Here is a 16,095-nt window from a genome sequence, read left to right as displayed (position 1 = left end):
CATTTTTGAAAATCTTTTTACAAGCAATTCGAACTTCGTTAAAGAAAAAGTGAGGATAACGAACAGTGATAAATCTCATAATTCATCTAAAGAATACAATATTAAAAATTAGGCCAACACGGACCCCTAGACACACCAGAGGTGGGATCAGGTGTCTATAGGAGGGATAAACACCCCCTGTTGACCGGTCACACCCGCAGTGTCTCTGTATATTTCAAAGTTAGGGTTTCCTTGAATAATAATGTTTTTGTAAACAAGAGATTCATCACTCCCGCTGTCTTCTGAATCTTATCAATGACAAAATGAACGTGTTGCTGTGGCCGACTGGACAAGGTGGGTATTAGCTTCGTATTCGGGAAGTCCGGGGGGGGGGGGGGGGGGTTCGATTCTCAACCCCGGTGTATCACCAAAACTAAGATGTTTCAACAAATCAAGATAGTTATTGTTTCTACCCCCAAGCGGCCGGCATTAAATGATCTTTCGGAAGAAAATGTTTATATAACGAATAGTGATCAATCTCATAAATTCCATAAAGTATACAAAATTGAGAGTAGGACAGACATGGCCCCTGAACACATCAAAGAGCCCTGCATGGGTCAAGATTGTGGCCTTTCGCCTATAGCTGATGACGTATTCAGGTGATGACGTATTCAGGTGATGACGTATCAAAGTAAGTAAAGCATCTCGAAAGGGACATCAAAACACGGAAACAATGTCAGTTCAATTTGTTGCATATTTATGGTGCACTGAATTCATCTTCAAACCCGGGGAGTTGGATGTCGTTTTCGTTTAATTAAACAGATTAATGGCCTGGGCACAGACCCTGCAGAGTTGATCTCATACCAAGCTTACACAACACTTATATAGGTGAAAAAGAACATTAAGCCAAATAATTACTAAAGCGTAACCTTGAACAAATATTTCTGACATCTTTGACGATAGCCTTAACATTTTCGAATAGACCTTCATCGCAGATGAAAACAGTCTGGCCGTTAGCATTTCTTGTGAAGTTGTGTAGTGTGTGTTTCTGCAAAATCACGGCCCTTACAGTTATTTCTATTTTTCTGATTTTGGACAAATGACCTTGAGTCAGAGTCACGAAACATAATTCATGGTAAAGACAGAAAGAAGGATCCCTTTTATTATTAATTTACAGTATAACGGTTTTTTACGGTCGGAAACTTTTGCTATCTGAATCCTAAAAGGTAACAAATTACAATGTATATTCTAAATTTCCAATTTATGCAGTTGCATATTTCTTATCTTGCTTCTTTAAATTATGGATATTTTATGTGTAATTATTTATGCTGAAGACGGAACCATGTGATAATATGTACGAGTATATTAATGTAACAAAGTTCTCTCTCTCTCTCTCTCTCTCTCTCTCTCTCTCTCTCTCTCTCTCTCTCTCTCTCTTTCATCTTTTGGCTTCCCGAGACCCAAAATTGGATAAAGTATATTTATCATAAAGTCGACATGCGTCGCCCAACTTAAAAAAAAACTTATCACGGTAGACTATGTATATGTGGTTATTAAAGAATATATTTTCATGTTTTTTAAAGGTAAACACAAAAAAGTTCTCATGAAAGTGGATACTTACAAGTGTATGTTGTATATCGTAAAACAAATTGTATTTACAATGTATTTTTCAGTAAATTAATTCTAAATGAATTCCCGAGAGCGCGAAATTTTCCTTAATTCAATAATAAAGTCGTGGCGAATAAAATTTGGTTTACCGTAACGGGGCTCTGAACCTGGCTCTCAAACAAATCGTCACTGGGGAAAATACATCACGTGTTAAAATTCATGTGTCAAATATAGATTGAAACTTCGCATATCTTTATTTGCATTTATTTGAAAGATATTGCCTGACATTACATATAGAAATCCAGGACAACATATCATCGGTTTTATAGAGAACTGCCAGATATCGATGTAGATATCGATGTAGATATCGATGTAAATAACGATGTATATATCGATGTAGATAACGATGTATATATTGATGTAGATATTGATGTAGATATTGATGTAGATATTGATGTAGATATCGATGTAGATATCGATGTAGATAACGATGTAGATATTGATGTAGATATCAATGTAGATATCGATGTAAATAACGATATAGATAACGATGTAGATATTGATGTAGATATCGATGTAGATAACGATGTAGATATTGATGTAGATAACGATGTAGATAACGATGTATATATCGATGTAGATAACGATGTATATATTGATGTAGATATTGATGTAGATATTGATGTAGATATTGATGTAGATATCGATGTAGATATCGATGTAGATAACGATGTAGATATTGATGTAGATATCAATGTAGATATCGATGTAAATAACGATGTAAATAACGATGTAGATAACGATGTAGATAACGATGTAGATATTGATGTAGATATCGATGTAGATAACGATGTAGATATTGATGTAGATAACGATGTAGATATCGATGTAGATATCGATGTAGATATCGATGTAGATATTGATGTAGATATTGATGTAGATATCGATGTAGATATCGATGTAGATATCGATGTAGATATCGAGATATCAATGTAGATAACGATGTAGATATCGATGTAGATATCGATGTAGATAACGATGTAGATATTGATGTAGATATCGATGTAGATATCAATGTAGATATCGATGTAGATATCGATGTAGATATCAATGTAGATATCGATGTAAATAACGATGTAGATAACGATGTATATAACGATGTAGATATTGATGTAGATAACGATGTAGATATCGATGTAGATAACGATGACATCCGGTGTAAAATTGTACTTGTGTTTTCGTATCAGTTTCCCGTTCATTATCTTGCATTAACTATACGTTTACAAAACTGAGCTTTTTGTGATAATTTCATTGCGGTTTTCTACATAAATTGACTGGAATTTTATGATATAAAAAGTGTGGATTACTGCAAATTAGAAAGTTTTGAAACTAAATATATTCGCTTCTAAATTGCATTCTATAGATTGACATTGATATAATATTAATGACCTTGAAAGTCATCAAACTCTTTACCTCTTCATCATGTTCATAAAAAAAAGTAATGTCGCATATGCAAATTTCAATCAGTTTATGTAATTGAGAGATAAACGTCTGCTAAACTAGAAAAGCAATCCGGACAAAGGCTTTTGAGATTGTCTAACGTACAATTTATAGTGCTAATTTAAGTGGATGATATTAAACATATTTGTTACACATCATAAAATTGTCTGAACTTCCTGTTTTCAAACTCCTAACCCGAGTTTAATGACGGTAGATACTAAACAAGAGAAAATGGTACGGATTATTGATACATTCTGTACAGTATACTAAAACACCCGTCATGAAATTTTGAATACATCCTCTATTTTCCTGTATTCTGACCTAAAGCTGAATGAAAAGTGAAGATAACGATTAGTGTGATAAATCCTATCCTTTCATGAAACACATACATTTCGTGTGTTTATGATTGATTTACATTGTTAAAGAAACCCTTTGCTATAGTCAGGTATGTAGTTTTTTCTTAATGACCCGATATTTCCCTTTGCTGCAGGGTACAATATTAGTATGTGTACATAACTGATGATACATGTATCTCAAGGTCAGAATTCCCATGGCCCTAATGTTTACCACCCACCCCAATGACTTTGTTAGTCTAGTCTGGACCCCCCATAGTAAGTAAGTTTGGATTTTTTCGTCCCTTGCAGATTACGTTTTCACTATACATCCACCAACGTGTTTGTTAATTATCCTACTACTACTTCCGGTTTCTATTGAACTGAACCTTCGCTCAGCATTGAATTTCAACACTCTGTACCATTTTCAAATCTATGAATTATTGAACCAAATTGTTACAATTGTGATATTCACGACACAAATTACGTAATTATATTCGTAATGAATGCGTTTCTAACAATACTACGTTTTTGCTAATCATTTGCTCAATACATGCGATTATAAACTTGAGTACCGTTTTCAGGCTTTGAAAGATGACAAGATGGTGAGGTGTTGATATGAACTCCCCTGTTTTACTGGTATGGACCTTTCTTGCAATTCTGGTCTCCGCCCTCGGAACATACTCCTTCATCCAACCCATCTGGATTGTCACCCCAAATCAAACGGAGACATTCGGACTCATCAGCACGTGCGGCACGGTCCTGGACGTCACCAGTCAGGATTTCGGCAGACAGAGATGCGAGTTTTATGGAGGGTACTTTAACCTGGGTAGCCTGCCGTCGGGGGCTTGGCAGGCCGCCTGCACGCTGTTCGGGGGAGGATGTATCCTGTTGTGCTGTGGGGCATTTCTCGCCGTCTGCACGTCCTGTATTCCTAACGAAGTGGTCAAGTCCGTTACTGTCATGGCTGGATATGTCCAGTTTATAGCAGGTAAGGAAACTGTCTTTCTTGAAAGCTTAATCAAGGGCCACCAAGTGTTTTTTTATTTCCCCCTTTTTCTTTCCTTGCTTACATGTACAAAATAACATTTAACACTAAATTGGAGTCGACAGAACTTGATTCATGGGGGACTATATTTTCTGCAAAATTAGCGACGTAGTAGAATATTTCTTTATTTCCTCTGAAGGCATAATTTATCTCGGGATTCTCCAGTAAAATAGTATCAAAGTAAACATGAAAATAAGTTATTGCTGTCAAAAGTATCAGATATATAACATGTGTGAGATAAATCAGTATCAGAATATATAACATGTGTGAGATAAATCAGTATCAGAATATATAACATGTGTGAGATAAATAAATATCAGAATATATAACATGTGTGAGATAAATCAGTATCAGAATATATAACATGTGTGAGATAAATCAATATCAGAATATATAACACGTGTGAGATAAATCAATATCAGAATATATAACATGTGTGAGATAAATCAGTATCAGAATATATAACATGTGTGAGATAAATCAGTATCAGAATATATAACATGTGTGAGATAAATCAGTATCAGAATATATAACATGTGTGAGATAAATCAGTATCAGAATATATAACATGTGTGAGATAAATCAGTATCAGAATATATAACATGTGTGAGATAAATCAATATCAGAATATATAACATGTGTGAGATAAATCAGTATCAGAATATATAACATGTGTGAGATAAATCAGTATCAGAATATATAACATGTGTGAGATACATCAATATCAGAATATATAACATGTGTGAGATAAATCAGTATCAGAATATATAACATGTGTGAGATAAATCAGTATCAGAATATATAACATGTGTGAGATAAATTAGCTCCCTTCTGGGGCCGTTTTAGATACATGTACAGTACCTTTACCTCATAATAGATAATGGAAATCTTTAAATTTCATCGTTCTTGCTAGATCGGGATTGGTGTTGTTGGACCCAGTCTATTTATATGAAGGCATACTGTGGTTAACATCCCCTTCATTGTTATAGAGATGGCTTTTTCGTCACGGTCTCTCTCCTACCCCCGTGTTCACGAAAGCCAGCTTTTGATAAATTAACAACATTCTCTGCCTCATACAACATGACATCTACATCTACTTGGACATATTGGGAGGAAAAAGGCACCGTCATTTCTTTTCCAGACACTTAGGGAAAAAAAAAGATAGCTTATGATCGTAAAGCGTGTCATGACCATAATTAATGATAGTTTGTGATCGTAAAGCGTGTCATGACCATAATTAATGATAGTTTGTGAAAGGAGAAGATCACACAGGACTAAGCTATGACCCATTAATTTATCATCGCGTAAATTAGCAAGAGCCACAACCCGTGAAGTAAAATTGCTAGCTTTCACATTGTTGAAATGTATGAAGTCTGATCAACAGCCTAATCGCGAATTCATGTTCTCGTGAACTCACGTCTCCTATTAGGACAAATCTGATTAACTTATCTTGTCATTAGCCGAATAGATTTAACTTCCATGTTCTAATTTTTCATGAAATCTATATATAACCGGGTATTCCACTAATTTACACACATACACGTGTTGGGTAATTTTAGTAACACACACTTGCGGGGTAATTTTAGTAACATACACGTGCGGGGTAATTTTAGTAACATGCACGTGCGGGGTAATTTTAGCAACATACACGTGCGGGGTAATTTTAGTAACATACACGTGCGGGTAATTTTAGTAATACGTTTAAACTGGAAATTGCCTGTGACTAGATACACGAACGTAAATAGCCTGTCAAAGACACCCCCCCCCCCCCCCCCAACAGAATATTCTGATACTAAGTAATCGCCTCGAACTCTCCAGCAGAAAATCCTGATACTAAGTAATCGCTTCGAACCCTCCGGGAGGTGGAAATAACACTGAATGCCAATTTATCTGTCATATCGAAGCAAAATATAGATGTATTTGTTAACGTAAATTAAATCTGATTCAATTACAGACGCCTGGCGGTATAGTACTATTGCCTGTGATATATGGCTTAGAAATATTACTTGATGTATTTTCTGTCATTAGCTAGGATCTTTTTTCTGGTATTGTTTCCAAATTTGTGCGGGAATCAATGTCTTAAACAAATTAGACTTGTATTGGTTTTTCTCGGTATTTGTGTATTCAAAATGACAACTAATTACAGCTCCGTAATAAACAGCCAAGCGATCAATTTCATATTCATTGCGGATATAGAAACACAAACCTCACTGAAACAATCTGTTATGATATTATCTGACGTCAGCAGCTGTTTAAGGCTGTTCCCCTCAGTAGGAACAAGAGATGGGCATGTTCTCAGGTATCTGTTCCATTGAAACCGTTGCTTCCTAGGTTAATCTTATTTGCTTGTAAAATACACACCTTCACTTTTCTTGAGGCCAACAAAAACATACAGCATCAATACAATACTATTCTGATACAATACATCGTCTTTATCAGCCGTTTGTAACCCCGTGTTGATAAGGAAGGTGTTCAGCAAACATTTTTGATGAAACGCGTCTCTCATCTGTGATTAAAGCTGTAATCGCCAGAGTTGTGTCTCTTTGAGGATGAACACCTCTCAGACCATTTTATTTCGCATTTCATCACTGTCTTAATTCATACTGGGGGCCTCCGTGGCCGAGTGGTTAGAGCATCGCGCTCAAAATCACACGGCCTCTCACCTCTGGTCGGCGCGGGTTTGAATCCCGCTCGCGCCGGTAAGTGAGAAAGTTTCCCAGTTTACTTTCGGAAGGTCGGTGGTCTCTTCCCAGGTACATTGTATCTGGGTTCTCTCTTCCACCAAAAAAAAACAAAAAACAAAACAAAAAAACTGGGCGCCACTATATAACTGAAAAAGTGTTGAATGTGGCGAAAAAACATCAACACAATCAATAAATCAATTCATACTATGAAAAAGAAGATGCAGTAAAATTAACCCGGTCTATGATAGCGTGATGTCATTTCAAAGGAATTTGTACATTATGCTTATACTCGCCGGATCCCTAGGGAGACCACCGTCCGTGATAACCGCCCGTGATGTTTCCCCAGGAACATAATCAACATTGGTGTAACCTCTTTTAGGAACATCGCAACCAATGACACCTCCCTACTGGAACATCACAACCAATGACACCTCCCTACCGGATCATCACAACCAATGACACCTCCCTACCGGAACATCACAACCAATGACACCTCCCTCCCGGAACATCACAACCAATGACACCTCCCTACCGGAACATTACAACTAATGACACCTCCCTCCCGGAACATCACAACCAATGACACCTCCCTACCGGAACATCTTCACTATAGATATATCATACACATGGCTTATTTCTAAGAGTGAGCGCGAACTTTAGACTACTATTTCGTTACTTTTATGTTATACTCCCAGGAATTAAAAAAAAAAACTGCCATAAAAATTACATTCGTTGAAAACAAATTAAAACCCCACGACCTTCTTGGATCGACCAAACCCTTGTGTTAAAAATTCATTCAAAAGTATTGAAATTTATTTTAACATTCAATCCACATATTTATTCTATGGATATAAGTGACGATAAAGAATCCGTTAGATTTAGATGAGATTTCAATGCTGTTGATGACTTTTTACTCACAAATGAAATTATAAATTTACAACCAAGGAAACTTTTTCCATCTATAAGTCATTTTTGTTTCAGTGATGGCACTAGTTATCCCCCTTGTAGAATGACTAACGATGTACTTGTTTGTGAAAATAGTCATCAAACCAGGCACGGTGATGATTGAACGTTGCACCGTGTGTATAATAGAGTCCATTTTCAGGTCAAAGTAATGAAACTCCCAATAAAGACTACGAACTTCGGTGTGTTTATCATTTTTTGTATTCATTCACTGAGTTTTGGAAAGACTGCTTATACATTTTTTAAAACGTTGTATTTTATGTGGCTGAATATTTCATTTTTCACAAGAAATGACTTCGTGTTCTGATTAAAACTTACAGTGTGGTTTGCAAATATCGATGGAAGCACAAACTTTAATGTACTCCCCCCGGTTTCACGGTATCGTTTTATGTGATATTTATTGGATCTCTCTAGAAATGTGTACATCATTGGTTCATACAGTTCTGGAGCGCTAAGGAATATATGCCACTTCCTTTGGATTGAGTGGATGTTATCAAAGGACAGAAGTTCGATCAGTGGAGTGTCACGGCGTCACCGGAAGTGTGGTGACGATTGATATCAGGCGCCGTCCAATTCCATGTTCTGCGAGGAAATCTAGATACGCGGACTTTTATTGGAAGACTCTGTTATGATTATCCGTAACTAATTAATTATTTCTGTCTCACACTGTCCACAGATAACAACTGATCTCTTTATTAACAGAAAAATTATAGATCACTTCCATTCATCTACGCGACAGATGAATTAAAAGTTGTTTTTTTTTTCAAACTGTTTTGACTCAGAATGGTTGTTGCGATGTTATATGGTGTTCTAGCATATTGTTTTATTATCTGTTATTTTGAAATGGATCATCTGCCCCAGAACCCAGAATGAATCATATTCTACAGAATCAACATATTTATTTATTCTACACAATCAACATTTTTATTTATTCTTCACAATCAACATCTTTATTTATTCTACACAATCAACATTTTTATTTATTCTACACAATCAACATCTTTAATTATTCTACACAATCAACATCTTTATTCATTCTACACAAGCAACATTTTTATTTATTCTACACAATCAACATCTTTATTTATTCTACACAATCAACATCATTATTTATTCTACACAATCAACATCTTTATTTATTCTACACAATCAATATTTTTATTTATTCTTCACAATGAACATCTTTATTTATTCTACACAATCAACATTTTTATTTATTCTACACAATCAACATCTTTATTTATTCTACACAATCAACATCTTTATTTATTCTACACAATCAACATTTGTATTTATTCTACACAATCAACATCTTTATTTTCTATCAAATGCAAAAGAATGGACATACCAAAGTCTTTTGGAATAATGTAACTATATTATACATATGTAAGAAAGAAATATTATTTTTGAAAATAAATGAAGGTATGAACTTCGACGCATTACGCCGACATAGTACACGAAGCGTGTTAGCTCCTGATGAACCGACATACTACACGAAGTGTGTTAGCTCCTGATGAACCGACATACTACACGAAGCGTGTTAGCTCCTGATGAACCGACATACTACACGAAGCGTGTTAGCTCCTGATGAACCGACATACTACACGAAGCGTGTTAGCTCCTGATGAACCGACATATTACACGAAGCGTGTTAGCTCCTGATGAACCGACATACTACACGAAGCGTGTTAGCTCCTGATGAACCGACATACTACATGAAGCGTGTTAGCTCCTGATGAACCGACATACTACACGAAGCGTGTTAGCTCCTGATGAACCGACATACTACATGAAGCATGTTAGCTCCTGATGAACAGTATGCTGGCGCGAAGAGATGCTGTTCATACCCTCATGTACTTTCGCAAAAGAATTTTATTTTGTATATTTACATATTTTCATTTCCACCGGAATTCCCGGTCGTTAAAATAGACGTGCTATATTTATCAAGATATATACGCGGATTGTTCACCACCTCAATACATTCATGAGGGAATGGCTATCATTACAATTTATAGAGATAAAGAGATTATTGGAAATGGAAATATACATATGTAACCCCCCACCCCCTCACACACACATCGTTTCACACTTGCTGAAAGCCATTTAATTACGTTTAGATGCTACAAAGCACGGGTCATTGATTTTTGAAGTTAAGACACGTCGTTTGAAGAGGGATAACTCGAGCTACACTTAGTCGTTGAATCGTTATAGATGAGAATTTGATTAATTCAGGGCCGTAAATTACATGGAGGCGGAGGAGGCAGCTGCCTCCTCCAACTTTTGAGCCAAAAAAAATTAAAATTTAAAGTTCATTAGAATTTATGTTGTTTCCAATAACTAAGAACATGATACCTCCCTTAAAAAGCATTCCAAATCTTTCTTTTAAAATGAGTTAGTCAAGTAACATCTTAGAAGGCCCTAGAATCAAGGATTTTGCACGAAACGTGTTCAGTGTGCACAAAATGTGCTCAGCGTCTGGGGGCCTGGGCGGCCCCCAGACTCCCGCCTAATTTCCTGCCTCCTCCAAATTGAAGGTTAATTTACGGCCCTGTAATTACATGTATGCCCTGTCGCCTATAACATGGCTACTTTAAAATAAAATTGATTGATTGTATATGATTTAACGTCCCTTTTAAGAATTCTTCACCCATACAGAGACGTCACCATTGCCAGTGAACGTCTGCAAAATGTAGGCCTATGCTCGGCGCTTACGACCTTTGAGCAGGGAGGGATCTTTATCGTGCAACACCTGCTGTGACACGGGACCTCGGTTTTTTGCGGTCTCATACGAATAGTAGGCGGCTTTTACGACAAATAAGGGGGTACTGAGGACCTATTCTAATCCGGATCCCCTCGGGCTTACTTCTAAATTAATATTTGAGAGGAGTTTTACAATATCCGTTATATTCATTATAACAAAAGACGTAAAACTAAAATTGGGATTTGCTTTTCGTCATTTCGAGAATTTTATGCTTATTTTGAGACGTCACACGCTGTAGGTGAAGTGCCACAATATCAGACCTTTAGAAGCTCTCAGGGCCGTAACAGTGAAGGTTATTTAATGTCCCAACGCCTGCCTCGACACACGGGACCTCTGTCTTTATCAGACCTTTAGAAGCTCTCAGGGCCGTAGCAGTGAAGGTTATTTAATGTCCCAACGCCTGCCTCGACACACGGGACCTCTGTCTTTATCAGACCTTTAGAAGCTCTCAGGGCCGTAACAGTGAAGGTTATTTAATGTCCCAACGCCTGCCTCGACACACGGGACCTCTGTCTTTATCAGACCTTTAGAAGCTCTCAGGGCCGTAACAGTGAAGGTTATTTAATGTCCCAACGCCTGCCTCGACACAGGGACCTCTGTCTTTATCAGACCTTTAGAAACTCTCAGGGCCGTAACAGTGAAGGTTATTTAATGTCCCAACGCCTGCCTCGACACACGGGACCTCTGTCTTTATCAGACCTTTAGAAGCTCTCAGGGCCGTAACAGTGAAGGTTATTTAATGTCCCAACGCCTGCCTCGACACAGGGACCTCTGTCTTTATCAGACCTTTAGAAACTCTCAGGGCCGTAACAGTGAAGGTTATTTAATGTCCCAACGCCTGGCTCGACACAGGGACCTCTGTCTTTATCAGACCTTTAGAAGCTCTCAGGGCCGTAGCAGTGAAGGTTATTTAATGTCCCAACGCCTGCCTCGACACAGGGACCTCTGTCTTTATCAGACCTTTAGAAGCTCTCAGGGCCGTAACAGTGAAGGTTATTTAATGTCCCAACGCCTGCCTCGACACAGGGACCTCTGTCTTTATCAGACCTTTAGAAGCTCTCAGGGCCGTAACAGTGAAGGTTATTTAATGTCCCAACGCCTGCCTCGACACACGGGACCTCTGTCTTTATCAGACCTTTAGAAGCTCTCAGGGCCGTAACAGTGAAGGTTATTTAATGTCCCAACGCCTGCCTCGACACAGGGACCTCTGTCTTTATCAGACCTTTAGAAGCTCTCAGGGCCGTAGCAGTGAAGGTTATTTAATGTCCCAACGCCTGCCTCGACACACGGGACCTCTGTCTTTATCAGACCTTTAGAAGCTCTCAGGGCCGTAGCAGTGAAGGTTATTTAATGTCCCAACGCCTGCCTCGACACACGGGACCTCTGTCTTTATCAGACCTTTAGAAGCTCTCAGGGCCGTAGCAGTGAAGGTTATTTAATGTCCCAACGCCTGCCTCGACACACGGGACCTCTGTCTTTATCAGACCTTTAGAAGCTCTCAGGGCCGTAACAGTGAAGGTTATTTAATGTCCCAACGCCTGCCTCGACACACGGGACCTCTGTCTTTATCAGACCTTTAGAAGCTCTCAGGGCCGTAACAGTGAAGGTTATTTAATGTCCCAACGCCTGCCTAGACACAGGGACCTCTGTCTTTATCAGACCTTTAGAAGCTCTCAGGGCCGTAGCAGTGAAGGTTATTTAATGTCCCAACGCCTGCCTCGACACACGGGACCTCTGTCTTTATCAGACCTTTAGAAGCTCTCAGGGCCGTAGCAGTGAAGGTTATTTAATGTCCCAACGCCTGCCTCGACACAGGGACCTCTGTCTTTATCAGACCTTTAGAAGCTCTCAGGGCCGTAACAGTGAAGGTTATTTAATATCCCAACGCCTGCCTCGACACACGGGACCTCTGTCTTTATCAGACCTTTAGAAGCTCTCAGGGCCGTAACAGTGAAGGTTATTTAATGTCCCAACGGCTGCCTCGACACACGGGACCTCTGTCTTTAAGGTCCTATCCGAAAAACCCGGCCGCGACTCTCACTTCTAAATACCAAGCGTTTGGCGAGGGAGGGTGTAGTCACTACCCATTTTGACGTCTTATGTTGTAGGAGCGGGGTTTTAACCCACGACCTCCCAGTCAAGAAGCGAATGGTCTTAGTCTACACACTGTCACTGTGCCGATCTTAAAACGTAATGTTGCTAGTCATCGCGAAGATATCGATTAGAGCACGTTTGGCTAGGGGTGTGTGTCTAAGATGTGTGAATTTCTGTAACCAATCTTTACGGAGGAGCAATGAACAGCTGAAGCAGGGCCATTTGTATAATTTTTACGGAGGAACAATGAACAAGTCACAAAGGCTGTCTTCCTTTTAAAACTTGAACTAAAATACATATCAGCGATATATGCACATTCCTTTTACGGTAGCTCAGTTAGTTAATGTGTCGACTTTTCAATTTCAAAATATTAATGTACATATCTTCCAGTTTCCTTCCATAAGAGATTCCTTTTATTTCTCCTTGTGAATAAAATGTACAATGCAGTTTTAAAGAATAAGTAACAGAAAGTTATTGTAAAGTCCAGTCAGTTGACCGACACATGTAACACTCGCTAAATTCTCACCACTTTAGGGAATGGAGTCTTCGTATCACGTGATATCTTGTGTGGTTCTTGTTACATCAATTTGACAAAAATAACCCAATCTTAGTGAAATGTCCCCGAATTCAAAACTCAAAACACGTTTTTCATGGAAGGACATTTCATTAAGTTATGTATAGACAAAATAACAGAAACTCTACTTATAAGACGTTGAATTTTTAATCAATAATCTGAATTTCAAAATGTCACTAGAAATGAGGGGAATTCTGAGGCCCCGCCCTCATCCCTGAAGTCAACATTTGAACCAAGTTGATTTTTACACGCACTGCAATCGAACTTGATTCCTCTGACACCGGAGGTAGGATGCATGCGTTTTGACAATTTTTCTGACCCTCTTTGAAAGAATACTTCCATAAAAGTTAAGTCTATTCACTAATGATAACTCTGTGAATTAATCTGTTTTAAATCAACTCGATTTTCTCATGTCAACTTTATTACCATCAACCTTCGCCAGTCTTTATCCGGACGGGGATAATCTATTCCGCCAACTCTGGCAATTAAAGCCAATTATACGCAACGTTTCACATTATAATGTATTGTGATTGGCTCAGAAGTAGCCAAGAAGTGAATCACCATCTCGCAGGGGGCAGCGGAATGCGGGGAGAAAAAGCAATGTGTTGCTCAAAATCATCTTTCATTCAACAAACTGTCGCTTATTTAATCAAAATCTCCATTTCCGAGAACTCAATGCAAATCCCCGGGGAACTTTTAACGCTTGCGAAAAATTGTGAAAATATTTGACGATAATTAGAAGGACGAATCGACACCTGCATCCGATATTTGTCGCGAATAGAATGGATGACATCAAAATGATGAGGTATACCCTGTTTTAGTTTGTCTAAAGGCTCTGAATGAATTGTGCTCACTCGATGTAACGATGCGACAGGACTGGTCCAGTAAAACGGACTATAATCAGCACTGACTCATGGGATTGATATGGAACACGTGGACATCAACCAATCCAATCCCAGGGGACCCATTTTGTGACGAGAAGATATTATAAGGGGATAAGAGAAAAATTGCTCATTTTAACCTTAATTGTAAATTCGATGATTCAATTAGAAAAAATGAGCGAAAGAGTTAAAACAACGGCAAAGTAATGGTTTCCTTCCTCGGGTTCTGACTCACTTAATGTGTTCGGTTAGCTAATCTTGGCCACTAATCTCTTTCCATAATTCATACCAGTAATTTTTATCGTTTTCTTCAAATTGCAAAATATCGATTTTTTAAGGTTTTGTTTAATTAGTTCCGAATTATTGGGAGTTATTTGATTTCTTCTTGCTCTGGAATTTTTTAGCTGTTATGTCGTGAAATCCAACGACCTGTAGAAAGATTGCTGTGGTTATTGAAACATTTCCCGGTATATAAAACTATTTTATTAATTGATACTTGCATGTATTTATGAGTGCTTTAGGAAAACACAGGAGTGATTATGATTATCGTATTTCCTGTTCTAGAATTGTGGGATTCTGAGGTGAACACGTGACATGTAAATACTCTGTCCTTATTACGGATCTCAATCAGTAATTAAGGACGAATGTATATATCTATGATATTGATAAACTCCCTTCAGAAAGGATGATTTCTCCTCTATATAACCTTATCTAATTCACATTTTTGAGAATTCATTAAATTTTGTGTATGATAGTTGCTGTATTACGCAAAAATGAATGAAATATGTCGATTGAAGAATAGTGAAATTTATTTATTTATTTTTTGATGATGCCAAGACATTAAGAATTGTTATAATCAAAATATCATTTTAATCTCCATTTTTTTTCCAGTATTGGTGATGATTGCTGGTCTATTTATTTACCCCCTGGGATTTGATTCCAAATTTATCCGGAAATATTGCGGCGACAGTTCCACCATGTACAGCAGTGGGCGCTGTGAGGTGGGCTGGGGCCTCATTCTGGCCATTGTGGGGACAGCCCTGGCAATGTTCTGTCCAGTCTTGTCCCATTACACAGACATGCAAACCACAGATCTTCTCTGACGCGGAGCCATGATAATGTAGATCATATTGCCATTATACATTCCATTTGTGCAATCTCTGTATATACTCGTTATATATTTCATTAAATGTTAGATAATTATATATAATTTATATTCGTTTGCTGTCTATTTATTCTTGTACAATCAACATATTGTTTTGTTTATAAATGGAATTGATATTTAAAAAGTTAAATTTAGGGGGATTTCAAATCAGCCCATTCCTGTAAAGAGTGCGTTCCTAGTGACCCATTCAGTCAGAGTCAGCTTATCTGGCTTTTCAAATCTTTATCCAAGTGCACACAATGCATACTATTTGATTATTCATGTACATACAAGTTTGGTGAATCCATTGCTTTCCGTGGCAGATCCAATGTTTAGTCGTTATCACGAAAAGGTGAAGATAACGAACAGTGATCAATCTCATAACTCCTATAAAGGTGAAGATAACGAACAGTGACCAATCTCATAACTCCTATAAAGGTGAAGATAATGAACAGTGATCAATCTCATAACTCCTATAAAGGTGAAGATAACGAACAGTGATCAATCTCATAACTCCTATAAAGGTG

General features: G+C 37.9%; 1 protein-coding gene across 1 annotated transcript in view; it reads left to right on the top strand.

Moving 5' to 3' along the window:
• LOC125664358 (LHFPL tetraspan subfamily member 2a protein-like) overlaps positions 1–15,636 on the top strand; it is a 29,830-nt gene extending 14,194 nt beyond the window's left edge. The window contains exons 2-3 of the mRNA XM_048897073.2: positions 4,004–4,410; positions 15,316–15,636. Of these exons, the coding sequence (XP_048753030.1) occupies positions 4,038–4,410; positions 15,316–15,527 (585 nt within the window). The 5' untranslated portion in view covers positions 4,004–4,037 and the 3' untranslated portion in view covers positions 15,528–15,636. The remainder of the gene's footprint in view (positions 1–4,003; positions 4,411–15,315) is intronic.
• The last annotated feature ends 459 nt before the right edge of the window (positions 15,637–16,095 follow it).

This window comes from Ostrea edulis, chromosome 1 (genome assembly GCF_947568905.1).
Source record: "Ostrea edulis chromosome 1, xbOstEdul1.1, whole genome shotgun sequence".
NCBI classification, from domain to species: Eukaryota; Metazoa; Mollusca; class Bivalvia; order Ostreida; family Ostreidae; genus Ostrea; species Ostrea edulis.
The sequence above is the reverse complement of the archived record's forward strand: the minus strand, read 5'-3'. Positions and strand labels throughout refer to the sequence as shown.